This window comes from Moschus berezovskii, chromosome 12 (genome assembly GCF_049115385.1).
Source record: "Moschus berezovskii isolate FMDL1 chromosome 12, NW_MosBer_1.0, whole genome shotgun sequence".
NCBI classification, from domain to species: Eukaryota; Metazoa; Chordata; class Mammalia; order Artiodactyla; family Moschidae; genus Moschus; species Moschus berezovskii.
In genome coordinates this window covers 54520001-54545071 of record NC_142471.1, presented here as the reverse complement: position 1 = coordinate 54545071, position 25071 = coordinate 54520001, and the positions used below count along the sequence as shown (strand labels likewise).

At 42.1% G+C, this 25071-nt stretch overlaps 1 protein-coding gene across 22 annotated transcripts in view; it reads left to right on the top strand.

The window, feature by feature from the left end:
* The window catches only part of SGMS1 (sphingomyelin synthase 1), a 336904-nt gene that overhangs the window by 297631 nt on the left and 14202 nt on the right, over window positions 1-25071 (top strand). For all 22 annotated transcript variants that reach the window (XM_088842119.1, XM_088842120.1, XM_088842121.1 and 19 more), the window contains one exon: window positions 14699-14816. In XM_088842119.1, the coding sequence (XP_088698245.1) occupies window positions 14699-14816 (118 nt within the window). The remainder of the gene's footprint in view (window positions 1-14698; window positions 14817-25071) is intronic.

Genomic DNA, 25071 nt, shown 5'->3' with positions numbered 1-25071 from the left:
AAATAGATGGGGAAACAGTGGAAACAGTGTCAGACTTTATTTTTTGGGGCTCCAAGATCACTGCAGATGGTGATTGCAGCCATGAAATTAAAAGACGCTTACTCCTTGAAAGGAAAGTTATGACCAACCTAGATAGAATGTTGAAAAGCAGATATATTACTTTGCCAACCAAGGTCAGTCTAGTCAAGGCTATGGTTTTTCCCGTGGTCATGTATGGATGTGAGAGTTGGACTGTGAAGAAAGCTGATGGCCAAAGAATTGATGCTTTTGAACTGTGGTGTTGGAGAAGACTCTTGAGAGTCCCTTGGACTGCAAGGAGATCCAACCAGTCCATTCTAAAGGAGATCAATCCTGGGTGTTCATTGGAAGGACTGATGCTAAAGCTGAAACTCCAATACTTTGGCCACCTCATGTGAAGAGTTGACTCATTGGAAAAGACCCTGATGCTGGGAGGGATTGGGGGCAGGAGGAGAAGGGGACGACAGAGGATGAGATGGCTGGATGGCATCACCGACTCGATGGACATGAGTTTGAGTGAATTCCGGGAGTTGGTGATGGACAGGGAGGCCTGGTGTGCTGTGATTCATGGGGTCGCAGAGAGTCGGACATGACTGAGCGACTGAACTGAACTGAATCTCTGAATTTTATATGAAATTTAATGAGGAATGAATTGAAGATTGAGATTGAATTCACTTATTTGGGAGCTGTCACAGCTTTGCTGGAATATATTTTATTTCAGAGCAAAGTCGAGAGATGTGTATATTCTGATATTTGTTTTCTGTCATGGCTGCTTTTGGATCAGATCTGCCTGCAGGGCTTCCCAGGTGGTGCAGTGGTAAAGAATCCACCTGCTACCGCCAAAGACGCAAGAGACAAAGGCTGTGGTTCGATCCCAGGTTGGGAAGATCCCCTGGAGGAGGAAATGACAGCCCACTCCAGTATTCTTGCCTGGAGAAACCCATGGACAGAGGAGTCTGGTGGGCTACAGTCCATGGGCTCTCAAAGTGTCGGTCAGACATGACTGAGCAACGGAGCACACACGTTTGCCTACAAGGAGTAGCACTAGTCATTTGCGGTGTGGGAGTGGATGGTATAAAGATGAATTAAATATTGCAGGACGTATTGGTCACTGGTGGTGAAAAGATTTGAAGAAAGAAAAAAGAAAAGGAGCCACGGGATACTTGGGACACAGGTGGAGTTGAAAGAACTTTGTCATTGAGCATTTGGGGCATGGGGTAGAATATTCTGGCATAAACCGTTGTGTAACATTACGGAGAGAATGGTCACCACGTAGGTTCTTTGAAAATTGATATCAGACCAAAAGGGAAGGAACTGGAGAAGGGAAAGATGTTGACCGATCCTGTATTAAGTCTTGATGTCTCTATTCAGAACTGTTTCTCGGGGCTTCATTGATCCCGCAGGAAGGAACAAGTACAGGTTTCCAGTGTGGCTTCCCAGGATTACACTCTGAGAACAGTGCAGTGGATTTTTAGGTGTTTGGCAGCAGTGTGTTTTTTATGTTCAGAGACTGCTTCGGAAAAGGCTTACTTTGTGTTTTATCCTTTGATAACATGCCCTGGGTTTGGAGGCCTTATTTGTTAGGAGGGTGTCTGCAGCGTTTGCCTCTCTCCTGTGGATGGAATCTAATTTCCAAGGATATAATCCTTGTGCCAATCCTGATTGGCAGCTGATGTTCTCAGATGCTAATTTAATGTTTTTGTTTGTTTTGTGTTTTATTCAGTAGAGAAGATTCTCCATCAGCATGTATCTTTCATTTCACCCCAGTTAAATTCCATCAGTGTCACTTTTCACATTAAGTTGATTGGTTTAAAGTACTTATCTCTTTCATCTTCTAATCCTCAAAATAGTTTATGACCGTAGTTATTGTCAACATTTTAAAAATTTTGTTTTCAAGTCTTTGTTGATTATGATTAAGTAAAGTCCTTAAAAGCTGTTGATGTAGAACATTTAATGTGAAGGAGTTCCCTCCACTAATGTTTATTTTTCAAGTTCCAGAAGAACCTTTTTTAAAAAAGGCCATTTCACTTTATTAGAAATTAACGGTGCCCTGTGGGCCACTAGGCAGGTGTCTAAGTGGAACTTCAGGGCATCTTTATATTTAGTATTTTATCAAGAATTATTGAAGACTAGTGCTAGAGATGTAGCACTGAGCAAAACAAAGCCTCATAGAAGCAAAGCTACATAGTTCTCTTCTGGGAGTTTTTGTGTGTTCTCACAGAAACATCTCAGGTTTTTGAAGTATGGGTTGTCCCAAACTGTCCTAAAGTACAAAAGTCATGAGGACAGAAATTCCCTTCCGCTGTTGCAGCTGTAGGGGCACCTTGTGCATTATTTAATCCACTGATAAACCATGATATTCCTCTCTAGCCATAAAGCAAGGTAAGAGCTCAGAAGTTATCATTTCCCTCCCTTGCTTCTCTCTCTACACGTGTACCTACATCTATTATATACTTACTCAAAGTTTCTATTCTTCTGTTTCTTTTCATCCATGTTGTCGAAAATCATAATTGCCCTGTTCACATGGCGCATTCCAAACATTTGAGTAACAGGAATTTTTTTTTTTCTTACATGCGTTGTGTTATTTGATCCAGCCAGCTCTTAAAATAAACAGTACTATTCTCTTGTCTCCATGAAGATAACTGAGACACAGAAAAGATGTTGACTTGCCCAAGATCCCACACAGAATATTTAGAAAATTGAAAGTCTTTCAGTGTAAGTCCACTGAAATGTCCTGGGGAAGTGTATTTTCTTAGCAGATATAGTACCATTGATTAGACAAGCAGAGGACTGGTAGAAGAATGAAAACAAGTCCTGCATTGAATAATAAGGTTTATACATTGCATACAAACCAGGAGACATTCCTACTTGCCCCAGGATTGGACCTGCCAGACCTGCAGGCCAGCCTGTCTTGCGGTTCTACTGTAGTTCGTGGAAGTGTACTGAGTTCTGTCCCAGCTGACTGCTGTCCTCTGACCTGCCAGGTATGGTATGGTCCCTGTTCACCACGGCTCTAGGAAACCCCCGGTGACACCGAGTGCAGTAACGCTTTTCCACTGCAGACCACCAGTCAGGAGGGCCCACCCTTGCTCTGTTATTTTATTCAGTTTTAATTGGAGGATAATTTGCTTTACAATATTGTGTTGGTTTCTCCCATACATCAACACTGAATCAGCTGTAGGTATATGTATGTCCCGTCCCTCTTGAACCTCCCTCCCACCTCCCACCCTACACCACCCCTCTAGGTTGTCACTGAGCACCAAGTTGAGCTCCCCGCATCATACAGCAAATTCCCACTGGCTGGCTGTTTTACACTTGGTAATGTGTATGTTTCCATGCTACTCTCTCAATTTATCCCACCCCTGCTGTGTCCACAAGTCCGTTCTCTCTGTCTGCATCTCCATTGCTGCCTTGCAAATAGGTTCTTCTTCTCCTTGCTGTTTCTAGCTAGTTTTCTCCCCTTGAGTCTGACCCCATTGTCCATCTGGGCTGCAGAGCCTGGGCTGAGATCCTGTTTTCATTCTGGGGACCTTTCCGGTTCCGTTATCTTCCCGTGTAATCTGGACCTCCTAGGTGTTTGCCGGCTTCTGCTCCACCTCCCTGGGAATAGGGCAGAATAGCCACTCTGAGCCCTCAATGATGGATTCTCTGCCAGGCTCTGTCTCACTTCTCATCCTCACATTAGCGAACAGATGGTCTTACCTGCTTTCACCTTTTCTTTTATCAGTTTCAGTCACAAGACCTAGGTATTAGCCTGAACTCTAGGAATTGTCAGGAAACTAAATTCAGTAATCCCAGCAATTTAGGTTTTAAGTGAGCATAAATATTATAAGTGGCTTTTTAAACTGAGAGGATAAAAGGGAGAGAAAGAAAAAAAATACAGAGGTGCAATGAATTATAGTTTTCATGAGTTAGTTTTTATTTATGACACTAAAGAAACTAAGTAATGTACCTTGCTTATAGGCAGATTAGAAGGTACAAATAAACAAAAAGGAAAAATTTACAGATGGTGCCTAAGATAAATAATGCCAACATCTGATTTCATATTTGGCTTAATATTTTCCTGTATGCTCATATACGTGTAATCTGTATATGTGTGTACTTTTAGTACCATATTTGCCTTGTATTTTACAATGTGCCTCGGGATCATCTCTGTCCCTTTCTCTTAAAAAATCATCATGGATGCCTGTCTAAGTATTCATGATCTTCTTTAGAAGTCACTGCATCTGTCCCTCCCAGCCTGTTTGTATCAGGGCAATGGCAGTTAAGCATCAGTTATATTGTAAATCTTAGTTTAAGATCATCTTAACCCTACAGGCACATATTGACCTGAGGTGAGTTTGGTCAGGTTACTTAACCACTTGTAGTAGCATTGTTTCCTCATCTACAGAATGGGAACAATAAAAATAGCGTCTGTCTCAGCGTTGTTGTGCTGATGGAGTGAGATATGTGTATGGAGCACTTAACCGAGTCCTTGGTGTCCTGGTTCCCGTGCCTGCCCCGCCCCCATTCCCGTCTTAGCTCACCCGGTCAGTGCTCTCTGACTCTGCAGCCCCATGGACTGTGGCCCACCAGCCTCCTTTGTCCATGGGATTTTCCTGGCAAGAATACTGGAGTGGGTCGCCATTTCCTCCTCCAGGGAATCTTCCTGACTCAGGGACTGAACCCACGTCTCTCGCATCTCCTGTATCTGCAGGCTTACTCTTTACCCCTAGCACCACTTGGGAACAGGATGTCTGTCTTTCCCCCAACTCTCAGGCCAAGTGTCTCGGTTTTGTTACTGATAACCACTTCCACCCCATGTCTGGTCTTCATCCCACCACTTCTCACCAGGTGGCTGCCCTGCCTGTCACCGGTGTCATCTCTTACCTGGGTGGTTACAGCAGCTTCCTCCCAGTCTGCTTCCATTCTTGCTTCCCTTCCGTCACTTGTCGGCTCCGCAGACAGAATGTGTGACTTCACGAGTAAGTGCGTGTGTGTCACCCTTCTGTCACCTCATTACAGCTTTTAGGTTGGAGGTGCTTATGTTGACCAAGGAGGTCCTCCCAGACTGCACGCTCTCACATCCTCCTTCTCCCTGACCCTCCTGCTAGTCTCCAGTGCCCTCACATACTGACCTCTGTTTAGAATCTTCTCCCGCAGAAGGCAGTGCAGGGGTGGGGGTGGGGGCTCAGGATGGGCTGGACAAATGTGTACCTATGGCCGATTCATGCTGATGAATCCAATACAACATTGTAAAGCAACTATCCTCCAGTGAAAATGAATAAATTAATTTTTAAAAAAAGAAAGAGAATCTTCTCCCACAGATATCCTCATGGTTAACCCTCCTCACATGTAGGGACATTCTCTGATCAACTTACCCCCAATCTGTAACCTCCTATCCCCCAGTGACACTCTCGCTTAATTTTACCCTTTAGAATTTTTCCAGCATGCTCTATGTTTTACTTACATGTTTATTGTCTGCTTCCTCTCCTAGAATATAGGTACCACAAGGCAAGCTTTTTGTCCATTCGGTTCACTGCTGTATTCCCAGAATAAGACCTAGCACCATACACATGTTCATTAGGAGAGTAAATAAATAATAAGAGCAGCTAACATTTATTGAGTACTGCACTATGCTGATTACTATGCCTAGAATTTAATAAATGTTACCATTGCTGGTGATGTATGTGCTTATTATGTTTCTAGAAAGCAACCCCCTGTTAAAGCGAAAGTGTTACTTTTAAGGGTGATCCATGAGCTTAAGGGCAAACATTAATTGTTGAGTTCAGCCAGCTGTAACTGAACAAACATTAAGAATGTGATTCAGGGTGGGTAAGTTTTGATGAAGGAAAGGAATGAGGAAAGATCTACATATACATAATACATATTTGCATTATGTGTACACACGCATGGGCTTCCTAGGTGGTGCAGTGGTAAAGAATTCACCTGCCAGTGCAGGAGACGCAAGAGACTTGGGTTCAATCCCTGGGTCAGAAAGATCCCCTGGAGGAGAAAATGGCAACCCACTCCAGCATTCTTGCCTGGGAAATCCCATGGACAGAGGAGCATGGTGGGCTGCAGTCCATGCATGCATGCACACACACATATATTTGTATTGTACACATGTATGTAATTATGCACACATACTATTTTTGCTAATAGCCTAAAATAGTAACAAGAAAGGTAATTTCTTTTGTTTGATACATATATGTGCTGTGGTTTCTGGAGGATGCTTGATTTTGATTCTTTTTAACTCTCTCACCTAGACCATATGATCTTCAGTTCAGTTCAGTTCAGTTCAGTCGCTCAGTCGTGTCCGACTCTCCGCGACCCCATGAATCACAGCACGCCAGGCCTCCCTGTCCATCACCAACTCCCGGAGTACACTCAAACTCATGTCCACAGAGTCGGTGATGCCATCCAGCCATCTCATTCTCCGTCGTCCCCTTCTCCTCCCGCCCCCAACCTTTCCCAGCATCAGAGTCTTTTCCAGTGAGTCAACTCGTCTCATGAGGTGGCCAAAGTATTGGAGTTTCAGCTTTAGCATCAGTCCCTCCAATGAACATCCAGGATTGATCTCCTTTAGAATGGACTGGTTGGATCTCCTTGCAGTATAAGGGACTCTCAAGAGTCTTCTCCAACACCACAGTTCAAAAGCATCGATTCTTCGGCGATCAGCTTTCTTCACAGTCCAACTCTCACATCCATACATGACCACGGGAAAAACCATTGCCTTGACTAGACGGACCTTGGTCGGCAAAGTAATGTCTCTGCTTTTTAATATACTATCAAGGTTGGTCATAACTTTCCTTCCAAGGAGCAAGCGTCTTTTAATTTCATGGCTGCAATCAGCATCTGCAGTGATTTTGGAGCCCAAAAAAACAAAGTCTGACACTGTTTCCACTGTTTTTCCATCTATTTCCCATGAAGTGATGGGACCAGATGCCATGATCTTTGTTTTCTGAATGTTGAGCTTCAAGCCAACCTTTTCACTCTCCTCTTTCACTTTCATCAAGAGGCTTTTGAGTTCCTCTTCACTTTCTGCCATAAGGGTGGTGTCATCTGCATATCTGAGGTTATTGATATTTCTCCCAGCAATCTTGATTCCAGCTTGTGCTTCTTCCAGCCCAGCGTTCCTCATGATGTACTCTGCATATAAGTTAAATAAGCAAGGTGACAATATACAACCTTGACGCACTCCTTTTCCTATTTGGAACCAGTCTGTTGTTCCATGTCCAGTTCTAACTGTTGCTTCCTGACCTGCATACAGGTTTCTCAAGAGGCAGGTCAGGTGGTCTGGGATTCCCATCTCTTTCAGAATGTTCCACAGTTTATTGTGATCCACACAGTCAAAGGCTTTGGCATAGTCAATGAAGCAGAAATAGATGTTTTTCTGAAACTCTTTTGCTTTCTCCATGATCCAGCGGATGTTGGCAATTTGATCTCTGGTGCCTCTGCCTTTTCTAAAACCTGCTTGAACATCTGGGAGTTCACGGTTTACATACTGCTGAAGCCTGGCTTGGAGAATTTTGAGCATGACTTTACTAGCGTGTGAGATGAGTGCAATTGTGCGGTAGTTTGAGCATTCTTTGGCATTGCCTTTCTTTGGGATTGGAATGAAGACTGACCTCTTCCAGTCCTGTGGCCACTGCTGAGTTTTCCAAATCTGCTGGCATATTGAGTGCAGCACTTTCACAGCATCATCTTTCAAGACTTGATCTTAGAGGGTAATATTTTTTCTTTATCTCATGTTGCAATCTATATTTAACTCAGGAAATAATTTTTTTAAGGTGGCTTTAGTGCAGACAGTTTTATCATCTGATCTGTTCTTTACAGATTACCTAAACCAGTACAGATCATTTTCTAATAATCAACTGTTGCATTATTTTGCAGATCTTTTACATGAGGCTTAGAGAAAAATGTCGGTACCTCTTTTTTTTAACCTGACAGCTTTGTTGGTGAAAACAACAGCTAATTGAAAGTATTGTTATTATTATTTAGTCCTGCCTGACTCTTTGGGGCCCTACAGACTGTCACCTCCCCTCCCACCCCCACTCCCGACTCATCTGTTCTTGGGATTTCCCAGGCAAGAATGCTGGAGTAGGCTGCCATTTTCATCTCCAGGGGATCTTCCTGACCCAGGGATCTAACCCACATCTCATGCATTGGTAGGCAAATTCTTTGCCAGGAGTCAATAGGGAAGCCCAATTGAAAGGATAAAGACTTGGTTTTTGTTGTGGCTCTTTCTTGACTGACTCTCTGGCCCCAGGCTAGAGAGTCTTTACATCTTAAATCTTCCTTCTGTAAAATGGGATGATGAGTGAATGACTGAAGTCGCTCAGTCGTGTCCAACTCTTTGCGACCCCACGGACTGTAGCCCACCAGGCTCCTCTATCCATGGGATTCTCTAGGCAAGAATACTGGAGTGGGTTGCCATTTCCTTCTCCAGGGGATCTTCCCGACCCAGGGATTGAACCTGGGTCTCCCGCATTGCAGGCAGATGCCTTAACCTCTGAGTCACCAGTGAAGCCCCAAAATGGGATGATAGTATATGCTAAACAGTAATGTGGTTAAAATAATTAATACCCCAAAATGCAGAGGTCTCTTTGAGTTGGACTTTTGTAAGGCGGAGAAGGACTGTGCTGTACAGACTCATTTCTGGGCTGGGTGCATAGTTCCATCTCATTCTCCCGATTCACAAACTGCCATCCTCCTGTGTACCCACTAGGAAATAGTAAATGAGTTCTATATTTCCCCGGAGAGCATATATTTTTACTTCTCTGTTTATTTTACTTTCATTCTATAGCATTTATTCTTTCCTTTTTGTTTTACAACCCCTTCCTTGGGACTTTCCTTCTTAAAGTATGAAAGTAAGCCCTGGGTTTTCATGATCCATCATCTGGAGAGCTGTGACTCCTGTGATGGGTGGAAAGGTCAGAAGGGGCAGTGAGGAGACAAGGGAGGCAAGGGAGAAAGATGGCAGGACCCACAGCCCTACTTGGGTGAATGCAGCCATCTTGACAACTGCTGTCAGCTAAAGTGTAGAAACGAGGCAGAGTGAAGGCCTGGTGAGCATCGGCAGAGGTTATTTGCAGCAGGTGAATGAAGGAGTTTAAAGGACAAACATTTGTGGGAAGAAGCAGGAGAGCACTATCAGAAGTAGTAGGAAGTGAAGCTCTAAAGCACAGAACTGCGGGATATTGCCCATGTCATAGGCACCGTTGTAAGTCTCACTAGTACTAAAACATAAGTAAGGAGCAGCTTGCTTTAAGAGCTTTCTCTGATAGAAGGAATGAGGGGCTCCGTTGACAATGGCAGTGCCAATCTCACTTTTAAAAAATACCATAAACTAGAAACCGAGTTCTGAAGTGATGTGGAGGATGAAGGGCTCTCTCCAGTTGGGAGCTTGTGGGACGCTGCATGCAGAGCTGATATGTGAGGTAGGTGGCTGGGGTAACAGGAAAGGCCAGGCAAAGAGATTTGCTGGCAAAAACAAGAAACTTGGTGAGTGGAGCCCCTTTTGCCCAGGGTGGTAGAATTCATATCTGCAAGATAAAATGTGAAGTAGCTTGGGTTCATGTTGGGAAGAGCCTGTGATGGGAATTGGAACTTCAGGTGATGACAAGCGGTTATCATAATCCAGGAAATCCCAGAGCTAGTAGCAAGGAATCAAAGGGAGGAAAACAGATTTAAGAAACTCTTTGGCGTTAGCTTCAGCAGAATGTGGGCATGGGAGTGGGAGGCTGTGAAGAAAGTAAAATAGTTGAAGGTGGCCCCCGGTGCCTTCTTTAGAGTAGGTGGTCTGTCAGAGACCTGACGACAGGCAGTGTTCCCAGGGTCCGGGCAAAGGGGATGGCTGGCACAGAGGTCTGCCTAAGGTGGAGGGACTTGGTGCGATGTGTTCAGTTGCACCAAGGGCATCGAACTGAAGTTTAGAAATGATGGGGCAAGCAGAGGGAGGGGAGCTTGGCCCAGATCATATAGGGCCTCGTGGGCTTGGTAAAGGATTTGGATTTTATTCAAAATATATTTGGCAACTATTGGGGGGAGTTTAAAGGATGTGCTCTATTTAACTGTTTTTAAAAAGATGATTCTGGCTTCTCTCTGTTAAAAGGCTTTTATGGAGGTACAAATGGAATTAGGGACAGTAGGTCAAAGGTCATAGTAGCAGTTCAGGTGAGATAGAATGTTGAGAAGTGGATAACATCTCAGGAAAGTGTGTTAGTTGCTCAGTTGTGTCTGACTCTTTGCAACCCTATGGAGTATAGCCCTTCAGGCTCCTCTGTCCATGGAATTCTCCAGAATTCTTCTTCAAGAATACTGGAGTGGGTAGCCGTTCCCTTCTCCAGGGTATCTGGATTGAACCCAGGCTCCCACATTGCAGGCAGCGTCTTTACTGTCTGAGCCACCAGACTGATCAAACATTGGAGGGATGTAAGCAAACCTTACTGGGCCCAGACTGTGCAAACAATAATGGAAAATGAATAGTTTTCTGTTTGATACCTAGAAGAATCTTTCTCAGCACTTTAGTAAATAACATGCTTATCGTTAAAATAACTGTCAAAAATGCTTACTTTGCAGAGGTCTGGGTCAATATGAAATATGACTTAAAACCCTGAGTGAAAAATGTGAGTTAAGTAGATTTTGTAACTTCAATGAGATCGAATGTTGGCTCATCTACTGGTTCACAGCAGTGTAGTCTCAAAATAAAATTGGGATTTCTTACACAATTTGAAGCCATTTCCTGAACCTTTTTGTCTTGGGCAATATATTTATATTTCAGCTTAAATTCTCTGGACTGCAATTTTCCCATCTGTAAAATAAGGGTCATAGCATTGCAGTGCAGGTTGTTCTAAGAACTAAATGGCTCAGGGTTTGACATAGAGGAGAAATTTGGCAAAACCCTAGTTACTGTTAATAACAGTCTGGGGAAATTCTTCAGTAGCATTTCTCTGAATCATAAGGAAAATATCCTTTTGCTGTTAGGAAGCCAATTTCCAAGGAAGTTAATTGAGACGATTCAGATCATCAAGCGGGCCTTTGGTAAAGGCAGAGCCAGCATCTGTGTGAGATGAGCTGAAGACGCCTTGTCCCTGTGGCAGAATTGGAAGGACCTGAACTGTGCGCTGGCTTTCATGGTTTCTCCGGAGACATTGGGCTACCTGATCCTCGCCCACAGATTCGTGTGCCCTCCCCCTTGTTGATCGCCTCCTACTTTGGAATTGTCACTTGGATCCACTGCCATGTCTCAGGACCTGTTTGTTTCTAAGTCAGTAACTTCCCTCGAGAGCTGGCAGAGCAGTTCTGAGTGCTGAAAGAACTATGTGTATTCTGGTTGTGGCTTAGTTGAGAAAACTTGTGGGAAACAATGGAACTTTCCAATATTTTTCTTTTACTCTCCAGTGTATTTGTTTCTTTCTTCATTTTTCCTTTAGAACTTTAGACTATCATTTCAAATGCCAAAAACAATGTAGTACTGCTCTTTTCAGCCTATATTTGGTGTAGTAAGTAATCAGGTTCTGAATACTCTTTTCTCTTTGAGTTGGGAGAATAAAAAGTTTATAAAGTTATTCTGAACATAGCATACTATTCTTTCAGATCTTAAAAAATATTAACACTTTTATTCATATTTCTTTATATATACATATATCAGATTTAACACGTATGCTTTTCTTTTCTGTCAGAGAAAGTAGTAATGACCCTATTATTCAACTACTTGGGAGAAGAATAGATAACCATGATCACACACAAGTGTCTGTGACGTGACAGTCATTGCAGAGTGTGAGCAGATAGGAAATAGACTTCTTTCCAACATGAAAGAGACATTTCCCATGCGAGAAGAACATAAGAGTTTTGAGAATTGTAATGTGCATCTTGTCCTTGGCATTTGCTTAATCTCTAGAAATATCTCATTAAGGTTTCCTCTGTGGCTTTTTTGTTGCCTTAGTTACATTTTCAACTATTTTAGATCTTTTTTTTTTTTTTTTTTAAAAAAAAGCACATCTTGAACTTTTAAACTTAAGAGAGTATTCTAATGTGTGAAATTCTTTGATTAAGTAAATAATACCTTAACAGCATACGAGATTTTGAAACGCACTTTTTTTTTAACATATATCCTGCTTTTTAAAGTGTATAGTAGGAAATTCTGGTTTAAAATTATACATTGAAGATACTGTAAGCATAATTTCAAAAAAGGTTAAGTAAATGCCAAAAATCAGAAGATTTTTATTAACAGCCACTTCCATCTTGTCACCATGTTAATGTTGATGATATCACATGGGTATACGTCATTTGATTTTTTCACTTCAAATCGAAGAGTAAATGTGACTGAATCTTTAGTGTTTGTTACCTTTAAAATGTTGTGTTTTTTGTAAACAAAAGCTTTTCTCATCCTATATTATTTTTTTTATATACGCCATTCTCAGGTCATCCTGAGTCTTTTCACTGCTATTCAGATGTGACTCAGGTTTGAGCTATGGAAATGGGTGTTTGTGCATGTTTATATCCTGTGTGCACCATGAAACCATCAGGCAAAGTGATTTTAAGGTAGTAATATTCATCAGTGGAGTGATAGCAGGCACTTTGTTTCTCTTCCTCTGAAGAGACTGGCGTATCCAAATAGACTGAACAGTTTTCTGTTGTAGATGTTTCTTGTATCGTTCAAGTAAAATTGAAAGTAATTTCTGTTTCTTTGAACAGGATGGCGTGAGAGGGCATTTTCTTTTTAAGAAAAATGATCACTGTATCTTGCAATGTAAAGTTCAGTTGGTTATTTCAAGTATTTTGGTGAGACATTTATAATCTAGTAATGTGATCTAGTATTGTCCCTGTTTATATTGCTTAATTATACCGTGCTTTTCATAATTCCTGGAATTAGAGGCACATACCTTTATAAAAGACAGCTTTGTACTGAATAAATTCTTGTCCTTGGGGGTGACAAGTACAGCTTTAATAAGAGAAAATAAGGCATTTCTCTGTGGTAAGCAGTTTTTTGACCCATTGTCTAAAATTGGGATTAAGAGTCACAAGACCCGAACCCTACCTTTACGACCTAAGGCCCTTACATGGACTGTGTAGTTATGAATGAAACACTAGGATGGTCACATGGATTATTTTTAAATTAACTTTCAGTCAACCAAGTGATGTATCACTTCATCCCTCTTGTTAAAAAATACAGATAACACAGATACTCCTCCAGCAACCAGACTCCAGTAGGAATGTCCATCCTGTGTAAAAATATAGCTACATTGTACAATTATGGAGCAATTAAGTGTTCAGTATCCTCAGAGGAAAGCCTGTTCATTGTTTCTAAAAATATTTGTGTTTATGTCAGATTGCCCTGGACCAAGGAAAAACTAACTTCTCAAGGTTGAGGAGGAGGAGGAGACCCACAGGACTGAGATTTTGGCCTGTGGTAGAACAGGATAGCGGAGAAGGCAATGGCAAGCCACTCCAGTACTCTTGCCTGGAAAATCCCATGGATGGAGGAGCCTGGTGGGCTGCAGTCCATGGGGTCGCTAAGCATAGAGCACAACTGAGCGACTTCACTTTCACTTTTCAGTTTCATGCATTGGAGAAGGAAATGGCAACCCACTCCAGTGTTCTTGCCTGGAAAATCCCAGGGACGGGGGAGCCTGGTGGGCTGCTGTCTATGGGGTCGCACAGAGTCGGACACGACTGAAGCGACTTAGCAGCAGCAGCAGTACATGTTAAATAATTTAACCAGAACTACCAATAAATTTGAAATGGAAAAGATGCCTAATTCTTGCCTGTTCGGTTATTCACCCACCTAATCCATACACTTGTTGATGACCATTGTACATAAATGGCAAAGATTGCCCATACCTTATTTCTCATGTTCTTATCCCTGGTTTAAAGATTAGAAAACTGATACTCTGCTGCTGCTGCTAAGTCGCTTCAGACATGTCCAACTCTGTGCGATCCCATAGATGGCAGCCCACCAGGCTCTCCCATCCCTGGGATTCTCCAGGCAAGAACACTGGAGTGGGATGCCATTGCCTTCTCCAATGCATGAAAGTTAAAAGTGAAAATGAAGTCGCTGATACTCAGAGAATGTCAATAGCCTATCCCAAGGCCACATTGTTAGGAGAGAGAGGTGTGGGTTGGATGCTGTCATTCAGACAGGCTCTTTTCTTGGCATCATGCTTCTTTGGAGATCAGCTAAGATAATCAGTTTCTGGGATATACAGGTCCAATGGTTTAATGCTTTTGACTCACTAAATGTCAGAAAAGTTTTGAATTCTCTTGGCATAAATTCATTACAATTTAATATCACTGTAATTTTCTGAACATCTTCTTTTTTATGACAGAAAAGACACTCCCTAAATGTTTAGCCACAGACCCTGACTCAGCTCTGGCCCATAAGTTTAAACCCTCCTTGTCCATCAGTTGAATGTCAACTGGTGTTTCAGGCCTCAGGAAGCCACATTAATAGCAGTGGGGAGTGTTTTAAACTCCCTTGACCTTAAAGTTTAATTTAAAACAAACAAACAAACAAAAAAAACATTATCATTCTCAAAAACCTCACCTTAATCTGCTCTTAGCTATAGTTTCAATGTTCTGATAGCAATCTGTCAGGTTGTTTGGGGGTTTGTTTGTATTGTTGGAGCACTGAAAACTTAAATGAACCTGCAGAATTTCATGACTGAGTGTCTGCCCTGTTTTTCCCTTTTTCTAGGTCTATTATTAGCAGAAGATTTTTCTGCATAGTTGGCACGCTGTACCTGTATCGGTGTATTACAATGTATGTAACCACACTCCCAGTACCCGGTATGCATTTCAACTGCTCTCCGAAGGTAAACCTTTCCTCACTGTAATTTCCCTTTTTGTTTTTTCTCATCTTGTTCAGGGGGTTCTTTGATTTAGGCCAGAGGTGAAAATTTCTTTAGAATCAACCCCCCCTTGCCTTCATCTGGGAACATTACTGAGCAATATAGTTAGGTGACCCCACTCCTTCTCAAGATTCCCAAACCCCGCCAGCGCTTCCCAGCTGGGGGAATATGTGGTCTACTTAGTGTGATAGAAGCAGTTCAGCTTTGTGTGTGGGTGTAGCTCTTTGGTTTCCTGCCAAACTTTTAAAATATCATTCGCTCCGTTGTTAACAGCTCCAGAAACTTTTATATGCTTTTCCCCTCTCTTAGATGGAAAGTTCGATTCCAAATAATATTTTTTCCTTCTTTCTATTAAGCCCTACAGTGGGAATCCAGAAGAGCAGAGCTAGAGACACCATTCCTGTCTCCTTGCTCCCTTTTGTTCAGTTGCTCTTTGCGACTCCATGGACTGCAGCTCGCCAGGCTTCCTTGTCCTTCACCATGTCCCACAGTTTGCTCAAACTCATGTCCTCCACCCACCAAATAAGATCTCTCCTCCCTGATGGGGCACTTCACTGTCCTGATCTTCTCTAGTAGCAAATAAGCTTTTCTTTAAAATAAACTCTATTCCTCTCTGTCTTTACCTTCCCATCAGATTCACCTAACACTCCTTACCCCAGCCTCTGCCTTGGCACAATTTCAACTGTAAAGATCATGGTAACTTTATGAAAGAATTAGGAGGAGACTTAGTTTTTAAAATCTTTAACTTCATGAAAGCTCTTCAATGCAAAAAGAAGTAGAAGCAGCTCATTTCCTCAATCTGGGTGGGAGAAAATGTGGAATGCTGCGATTGTATGTTTGAAATGTTTGGAAGCATTTCTTTGTATCACACTTGTGATACACCTTTTCACACTTGTGAAACACCCTTTCAGTTTCATAAGAGACATTCTTTTTGATAGAATCTTGGAAGAGGGCTGAAAAAAATCAATCCCTTGAAAGAAGGATTTTTAAAATGATTTTATCATTTGAAATTGTGGATTTGTTTAGGTCGCTTGCTTATTGTGGGTCCCCTTCCTTCCTAGACTTAACATACGTGCTCAGAGGTATCTCGTTTCTTACTCCACTCTTGCATTCTCACTGCAATCTGTTTCTGTAACTAGAGAAGCCACCCTAGAGAATGAATGGTCCCAAGGTTCCATCGTCTCTCTCAGCAGTCCTTTCTCCCTGCACCTCCTCCTCGCTCACTCTTTAGCCCTTCTAGAGAAAGCCAGCCTCATATCTTCTTAATCCTCAGTGAAAACTCTTCGGCACTTGCCTGAAGCTCCTGACTCATAGGAAGTTTCTTGTTGTCACTGAGGATCCAGTAATGTAGACTCCCGCAGTGAGGCTGGCTTGATAAGCACTGTGTTTTCAGTAGTCGGCTGATTGATGGTTTAGTCCAATCCTTAAAAAAAAAAAAAAAAAAAAAACTGTGCCTGGGAAGTTTTTCCACCAAGGAGCATGTCATACCAGTTTAGGTAGAAGTGGAGTCTGGTCAAGCCCATGTTGAAGATAGACCCAGCATCAAGGGGTCGTGCTGTGTAGCCTTTCTCCCAGATCTGGTTGCAGCCTATTGCTTCTTAGGACCCCTGCAGCTCCACTAGTCACCAGCAAACCCACTGTTGGTTAGCACTGGCACTTACATCGTGAGTCATCGTCATGTCTAACCAAGATCCTGCAGTTAAAAATAGCTTGTGGGTTTTCTTGGTAAAGATAGAGGTTAACAGGAACTGCATACCCAACCAAACCCAAACATGTTACTTGTTTATCATGCTGCCAGAAACCCCAACTAGGGCCATCTTTCTGTGACAGTCTTCTGGAAATTGGAGTCTTTCAAGTGAAGTATACAGGAGGGAGTGAAATGTTAGCAAAAATTATTAGTAAAAACTCATTAAATCTAATTCTTTAGTAGAACAGAGCTCATGGAAGAATGGGTTCAAATGACAATTTTTTATTCTGAAATTTTTCAACTGTATCCTAAGGAAGAGAAACCAGCATAAGGAACCTTCATATACTAACACCCAGATTCAGTTCTTATCAAGGTTTGCTTACATTTGCTTCATCTTACTTTCTTTTTTTCTTTTGAAGTATTTTAAAACAAACCCCAAACAATGTTACTTCATAGCTTCATTCATATTTAATATGAATCTATATTTTTGGACATTTTATTTCATAACTTTAATTCTGTTGATACCTTCAGCACAATTATCCGTAATTTTTTGGTACTAGCAATTACTAGTTCATGGAATATCTTGATTGTCTTTAAAAATGCCCTTTTTAAAAAACAGTTGATTTGTGTAAATTAGGATCCAAAGACCATATATAACATTTAGTTGTTCTGTTAAGTCTCTACATCCTAGAGCAGTTCTTTCCTCCCCACCCTACCTTTTTTTAAATCCCATCAGTAACTGGTAGAGATCTAGCAGTTGTCCTGTAGAAGACACTACATTCTGGATTTATCTGTTTGTTTCTTTGTAATTCAATAAACTTCTTCCTCTCTCTTCCATATTTCCTCTAAATAAAGTTGTGGAGACTTGATTTAGTCATTTTAATTTTTTGACAAGAACACTTCATGGGTAAATGAGAGTGATTTCTGAAGCTAGAGAGAAGAATTGGAAAAGGTCTTGAACGCTTGGTGGTACCTCTTGGAGTCACATCAAGCTTAAGAAATTGGGAGGTCAGACAAGGGCCAGAATATCGCAGTGGGAAACAGTGTCCGAAGGGAGCAGAGGGGGTTGCTAGAGATCCCAGAGAGCAGCTTTGCCTGCCTTGGAGCTGTAGCTGGGGCTGGGTTAGTCAGAACAGAAACGAACCTTACTGAAAGTCATCCAATCCAGTGTCTTGATATCCTCGCCACCACCATCTTAATTGAATTCTCTCTGAACCTTTGCACAGAGAGGGAGTTATTACCTGTAACAGTGCACACCTGCCCAGCAGTAGAAAGAGTGCTGGGGTCAGAGTGAGGGTGGTGTCACCTGGCGCTTGCCAGTTGTGTGGCAGTTGCGTCTAACATCTCAGAGCTTCGGTCCCTTTGTTGGCAAGACAGGGCTTATGACACTTTTTGTATTGTCATAAGGAATTGTGAGAGTGAAAGAAGTCAGTGAATACATGGGGTCTGTCGCTGTAAAATGCTGTACGGAAGGAAGAAAGCTTTTGGTGTCGCGATCATGCTTTCACCCCTAGAGTGTGATTCATCCTCGGAAAAGGTACTTAACATGCATTAAGCACCTTCTGTGACTGAGGTACTGTAGAGCAAGGGTGAGCAAAGTCGATGGAAGTCCTTGCCTTTGTGGAAAATGCCTGAAGACCACCTCAGCCAAACTTGCATCTTATATAATGTGGGAAATGCTGTTATATGAGGGCCTTAAGCTAAGCCACTGGCCCTAGGGATAGAGAGGAGGAGACCAATCTGAGCAGTATTTAAGCAGCTGAATCAGTACAACTTAGCAATACATTTGATACAGGGAATGAGGAGAGAAAGGAAGAATTTCAAAAGTGACTTTAGATTTAGCAAATAGAGATTGAGGTACTTGTGAGATATCTCACTGGTGGTTTCCAGACCAATGAATAGTATGCGACTGAAGTTGAGGGGGAAATCAGAGGTAGAAATTAAATATTTGTGATTCATCATATCCTGAATGGGATGGATATGGATGAAAAGGCCAGAGACAGGACATAAAAGTACGAGGCTTCCAGAACTGGGTATCCCAACTTGAGACACCGTCCAAGTCCTGTCGGTTGGTGGATACTCTTGATGATTATCAATTATCATTAAACTCCACGGGTACAGAGTTGATCTTTAGAATATGATTTCGTTTAACATAAGCGTGTGAACTTAAACTTGATTCTGTCATCATACAAAGCTGCATAATTAGCATATTTAGTTCTTCTCTTAACGCCCATTCTCAAAACACATGGCTTCTAAGAAAAATGTTCCAACAGGTATACAGCATTAATTATGAATATCGTCCCTAGTGCTTATTCATTTGACGGCAGTGATCTCTTTACTTCATCAAATGTTACAGCTCAGGGAAGTAATTGTGTGAAATGGTGAGGTGAGGAAGAGAAGGAGGCGTGTCATCAAATCCTCCTGTAACAGAGATGAGCCACTGGGGCGTGGGACGGGAAGGAGGCACTCACTTCCTGGGTCAGGACCTTCTGGGAGGCATTCGACTAGTGTCCCAGTATGTGACGTGCCGGGCTTAGGAGGTGGCCAAGTTTGTGACCCCGTGATTACCCCTTGTTAATAATCTCAACACAGCTTTTCTCCAAGGAGCATGTATCCAAACCAGAAAACACCCTCTTGTCATCTTTTCCAACTTTCTGGGATTCAGTTTTTAAAAGCAAACAAACAAAAAAGCATTCTTCTGTGTCCTAAGACTTCTGTAAGAAAAAATGTGGCTGTTTTAGCAGACTCTACAAGAAAAGAAAAAAAAATCCAAATCTACCCCAGACCCCAGATATACAGATACACTAATGTTATTGAAAGAGAAGATATAATTTATGCTGTTTTCAGCTCTTATTTTAATATTCACATGTGTTAATCGAGTGCCTGCGCTTTAAAGTGAGATTCACGTTGGTTCTGTTATTTGGTCTCCATGGTGACCTTAGATTTGAAAACCTTCAAAACGAGAGTGTTATGTTCCCGCCTGGGTGCTTAGCTGGCTAATGCCTTAATCTGACGTGGTGTTTTCAGTGAAATAATTCTCTTGAACTTCAAAGATATGTCTTTTTATTTTTCCTTTCAACGTACTTGAACATAGCCCACTGTTGGACAAGGGTTATGTTTGGGTGGCATCTGAGATTAATTGTCCAGTGGAACAATAAAATACACATGTAATAACAGAGCGATCTTCGTATTCTTTACTGCCACTGTCAGCTTTGCGTGTGTGTGTGTTGCACAGATTAGAATGATCAAAGCACTCCTTCAGTTCGCTGCTAAGCCACGGTGTAGTAATTCTCCCCCTCCCGGGTCTCTTTACTGGCATGTGTTCAGTCTTATAAGACACAGGATTCATTGCTTTTCAGGATTTTATATCCTTAAGTTCTTTCCTGCTTTCTTAGGTAACAGCTTGAGTGTTTGAAAGCTGCCCTCCTAGCTGACAAATTTTGATGTTCTGATTAGCTTCTGCTAACCTTATCTGCATTTCAGAATATGGCTTGTGTTCTGTTACCAATATAACTTTCTGTCATCCCACTGGAATTGTGTGGAATTTGAATTGTCACTGCTTGATTTTACCTGATGTTCTCCTTGCCTCCCAGTTTCTTTTCGTCAGTATAGTTTTCATTTTGTTCATTCTCATTTTTTAAAAAAAATTCTTGCTTCCCCATTCCAAGTCTCCTCTTCACTTTCCTTTTTCTCTCTCCACTGTTCTTTTCCTTTTTCAGGAATGAAACAGAAAAACTAAAGAAATGTACTAAGTCACATATTTTTTTCTTTAAAAAAAAAAAAGGTTTTTTCCTCCATTTTAAAGAAACTCTTCAGTTGTTACAGAGACTTTGTAAAAATAAAAAAAAAATGATACACTTTCAGCCTTATGTTTCAATATATTTCTTAGTTCTTTATGCATATTTTTCTTGCATAGTTCTAATCATGCTTTCTTTGCAGTTATTCCTGTGTCGTTAACATTTGTTTTTACATGATTACATGATTTACATTTGATTTTACATATGCATTTTTACATGATCTTATAAACCTTCTAAATGGTTTTAGTTTATGAGAAGTCACCAGGGATTGTGAGGCAGAGAGAGTACAGATGACTTCTTTTCATAAACAAGCAGATTGCTGGCTTCCGTTATTTTAAGATTCCTTCATTTATCTATTTTTTTGGCTGTGCTGGGTCTTCGTCGCTGCATGCAGGCTTCCTCTAGTTGCTGCGAGCAGGTGGGCAACTCTCTGGTTGTGGTGCACAGACTTCTCATTGCAGGGGCTTCTCTTCTGAAACTCAGGCTCTGGGCACGTGGGCTCAGTAGTTGCAGCTCCAGGGCTCTGGAACACGATGCTCCGTAGTTGTGGCCCACGGGCCTAGTTGCCCCTCGGCATGTGGGATCTTCCTGGACCAAGGATGGAACCGATGTCCCTTGCCATTGCAAGGCAGATTCTTAACCATTGAACCACCAGCGAAGCCCAGATTGCTGATTTCTGAGAAAGCATTTCTAGAGGACTTGTCCTGTGTGGGGTAAATTTTAAGGGTACACAGGTGTATCAGTCAGTCACAAAATATGAAGTGAAAGTTGCTCAGTTGTGTCTGACTCTTTGCAACCCCACAGGCTATGCAGTCCATGGAATTCTCCAGGCCAGAATACTGGAGTGGGTAGCTGTTCCCTTCTCCAAGGGATCTTCCCAACCCAGGGACTGAACCCAGGTCTCCAGCATTGCAGGTAGATTCTCTGCCAGCTGAGCCACCAGGAAAGCCCAAGAATACTGGAATGGGTAGCCTATCCCTTCTCCAGTGGATCTTCCCAACCCAGGAATCGAACCGGGTCTCCTGAACTGCAGGCAGATTCTTTACCAGCTGAGCTACCATGGAAGCCCATATCAAACCAGTCAATCCTAAAGGAAATCAACCCTGAATATTCATTGGAAGGACTGATGCTGAAACTGAAGCTCCAGTACTTTGGCCGCCTGATGTGAAGAGCAGACTCATTGGAAAAGATCCTGATGCTGGGAAAGATTGAGGGCAGGAGGAGAAGGGGATGACAGAGGATGAGATGGTTGGATGGCATCACTGACTTGATGGAATTGGAGCAAACTCTGGGAGATAGTGAAGGACAGGAAAGTCTGGTGTGCTGCAGTCCATGGGGTTGCAAGGAGTCGGATACAACTGACTGACTGACCAACAACAAATCTATCAGACAAATGGGCATCCAGAAACCGTGACAGACATGTAACATATAAGATTACTCTCTGACTGCAGTCCTCACTCTAACAGGCTTTTGGAGCTCAGTTGCCATGGAAACAGGGAAGAAGGTGGCAAACTCTCCTGGGAGTGTTGGCTGCACTGAGGGGTGCTGTCCGAGCCAAGTCTGAAACGGATGAGAGGCAGTTGGCCAAGTGGAGTTGATTGCTAGGTGGAGAAAACAGAGAGGGTGTGAAAGGGAGTCTGAGGACGCAGTAAAGTTAGACACACCTGGCATGTGATCCTGTAGGCTGCGTGGCCAGAGATTAAGCCAGAGAGGGAAGTTGTGGGCAGATTTTCAGAGGTCTGGTCACTCTTTTCAAGGAGTCTGGCCACAGGAAGACGAGAAAGTTTGAAGCAGGGAATCTGATGTGATGACATCTGTCTCTTAGAAAGCCATCTCTCTTGTAATATGGAAAGTAAGCTATTTGGGAGGTGGAGAAGGAGGTAGACTTCGAGTAGTGCCAATTTATGTGTACCTGTTTTCATGCCAGGTATGATTCTAGATGTTTTTTCATTGCATTCTCCCAGTCTTGAATGAGAGGAAGTTGCAGTTAGTCCAGATATGCTGGACTTGCCTGTTGTTCTGTGGGTACTGAGTGGCAGAGGCAAGAAGTTTGGCCTTGTCTCTGTTCCTGGCACTTCACATGAGGAAGACGGATGAGGCTGCTTTTGTGCAGTTTTTTCTGAATTTAGAGAAGAGGAAGATCTAGACCAGGGCAGACATGGGGAAGATGACAAAGGTTTCCTACGTGGCAGTGGCCATCTAGTGGGAAGAGAGAGAACATTCACCAAAGTCATCCAAAAGGGCTACAGAGGTGACACTGTATGACTACATGAAGCATGAACCAGAGTACAGGCAGATGGACAACAGGGGTTTCATCCCAAGGAAGTTTCCAGATCTTTCCAGACACTACAAGCTAATGGATTCAACTCAGAAACCTTACTGTCCTGCTTGAGAGACTCCCACAGGACACGTGTGAGACAGTTTGAGCATCACAATGAAATTATGACAGTAATTAATAAACATTTAAAAGAATAGTGATAAGGGAGAAGAAATTACTAGATATTAAATACTGGAAATAGTCTCCATTTTTCAAGCACTGTAGTAATTTAAACAAAAATCATCAATAGATGCTAAAACCATTGGGTGAAAGATGGGGCACCACAATATTTAAATCATTTCAAAAAGTCACATACAGCTTGTTGATAATAAAGGGGCAAAGGTGTGTATTTGGTTGAGAAGTCTGTCAAACATTCTGGCAGCCACCTGATAAACCAGCTGCGGGACAAACAATACCAGACGTTGTTTGATTTGATACATTGGGTAGGGCACATCATTCTGTGTATTCCTGCCAAGAACATTTAACCTGAATTTAAACATAAGGAAACAATCAGATAAAACTAAGTGGAAGGGCATTCTGTTAAAAAAAAAACAAAACTAGACTGCACTCTTTAAAAATTGTCATCAAAAGGTGACTGAGAAAGTGTAGTAGAACAAGAAAATTCAAGAGGGTGACAGGTACCCTCAATTCATCTCCTCTGATTGGATCCTAGATTTGGGGGAAGCTATACAGGACATTGTTGAAACTGTGGAGGAGTCTGAATAAGGATGTGTGTGAATCCCAGTGGTATTATATCATTGTTAAGTTTCATGAGTGTGATTATAGAAGAAAATGTCCTTGTTGGCACCTTTCAAGGTGAAATGTCATAATTATTCAACTTAATTCTCGTGTGGCCCAGGGGAAAAAATAGGAGAAAGAGGAGAAGCAAACGTGGCAAACCACTGATAACTGATGAGTCTGAGTGAAGAGTCTAAGGATGTTCATTCCTTTCTTTAGATTTACACATTTTCAAAGCAAACATCTGAGGGAATATTTTTTTACTTCATGACCAGGTAGGCTAAAGGACCTAAGTGATAATTTTTGTTGAAGGGAAATATTACCTGACTGACATAATGGATTTCTTTAATGTGGCAAACAAGTATCTGGATAAATGCAAATCCATAGCTGACCTTTATTTAAGATTTTATGAAGCTTTTGATAAGTCTCATTACTGAAGGCCATGACAAAATTTTTTACGTTTTTTCTGGGGAAAAAGGGAGGCTGATTGAGGAATAGTGTTTTACTGCTTATAATTATTTCAAGTGGGCTTCCCTGGTGGCTCAGTGGTAAAGAATCTGCCTGCAGTGCAGGAGACACGGGCTTGATCCCTGAATCAGGAAGATCCCCTGGAGAAGGAAATGGCGAACCATTCCAGTATTCTTTCCTGGAGGATCCCATTGACAGAGGAGCCTGGCAGGCCACAGTCCATGGGGGTCACTAAAGAATCAGTCACAACTTAGTGACTAAACAACAAATTAATTATTTAAAGACCCCCTCCCCACCTGGCTTACCTGGCATAGGGACTGATGGTTACGTTGGATAATGGAGCTGAAACAAACCTGTCAGAACTTAGTGGAGGGAAAGTGTTTTTTCAGAGCTATATGTCTGGGTTCTAAGAGGACATGCATGATCTACTTCAGATCATTTGAGGTGATACAATATTTGCAGATGAAACTAAATCATTCCAGGGGTGAAACTAAATCTTTCAGATTACCATCTGAGGAAGAATTCGTAAAAGTGACCACAGATGAACGTGTGTGAGGGCTGTGTATTTAACGAGAACAATCCAAGTTTCACTTCTTGGCTGCTAAGCATTGAGTTCTCACTTAAGGAACCTCTCGCCCAAAAGATGGACCTAACTCATGCATTGTAATGCTGTCTGATATCTGTATAGCTCTTTATAATTTTAGCAGCCACTTTTACAAACATTATCTCTGTTTGGTGGTGAGGGTTGAGGGTGAGGAGGTAGTATTGTCACCATTTAACAGATGAGAGAACTGGAGCTAGAGTGGATAAAATGATTTGTCCAGAGCCACCTGGATAGCTAGCCCAAAACTAGACTATGCTCCTTGTCATTCTTTTTTTGTTTGTTTGTTTTAATTGGAGGATTCGTGTTTTACAGTAATGTACCGCTTTCTGCCATGCATCAACAGCCACGTGTCCCCTCCCTCCTCAGTCTCCCTCCCACGCCCCCCATCCCCATCCCGCCCCTTTAGGTTGTCACAGAGCACCTGGCTGAGCTCCCTGCATCACATGAAAATGTGAAAGTAAACTTGGAGATCTTTGGAGCATCCCTCCAATACAGCACAATAAAGCAAGGAGAGTTAAAATCAAATTGAAAACACCTTGTTTAAGAAGGCACAAGATATGCTATTTGTCTGTGAAAGATTCCTACGAAAATAACTTTTAGAAATGAGA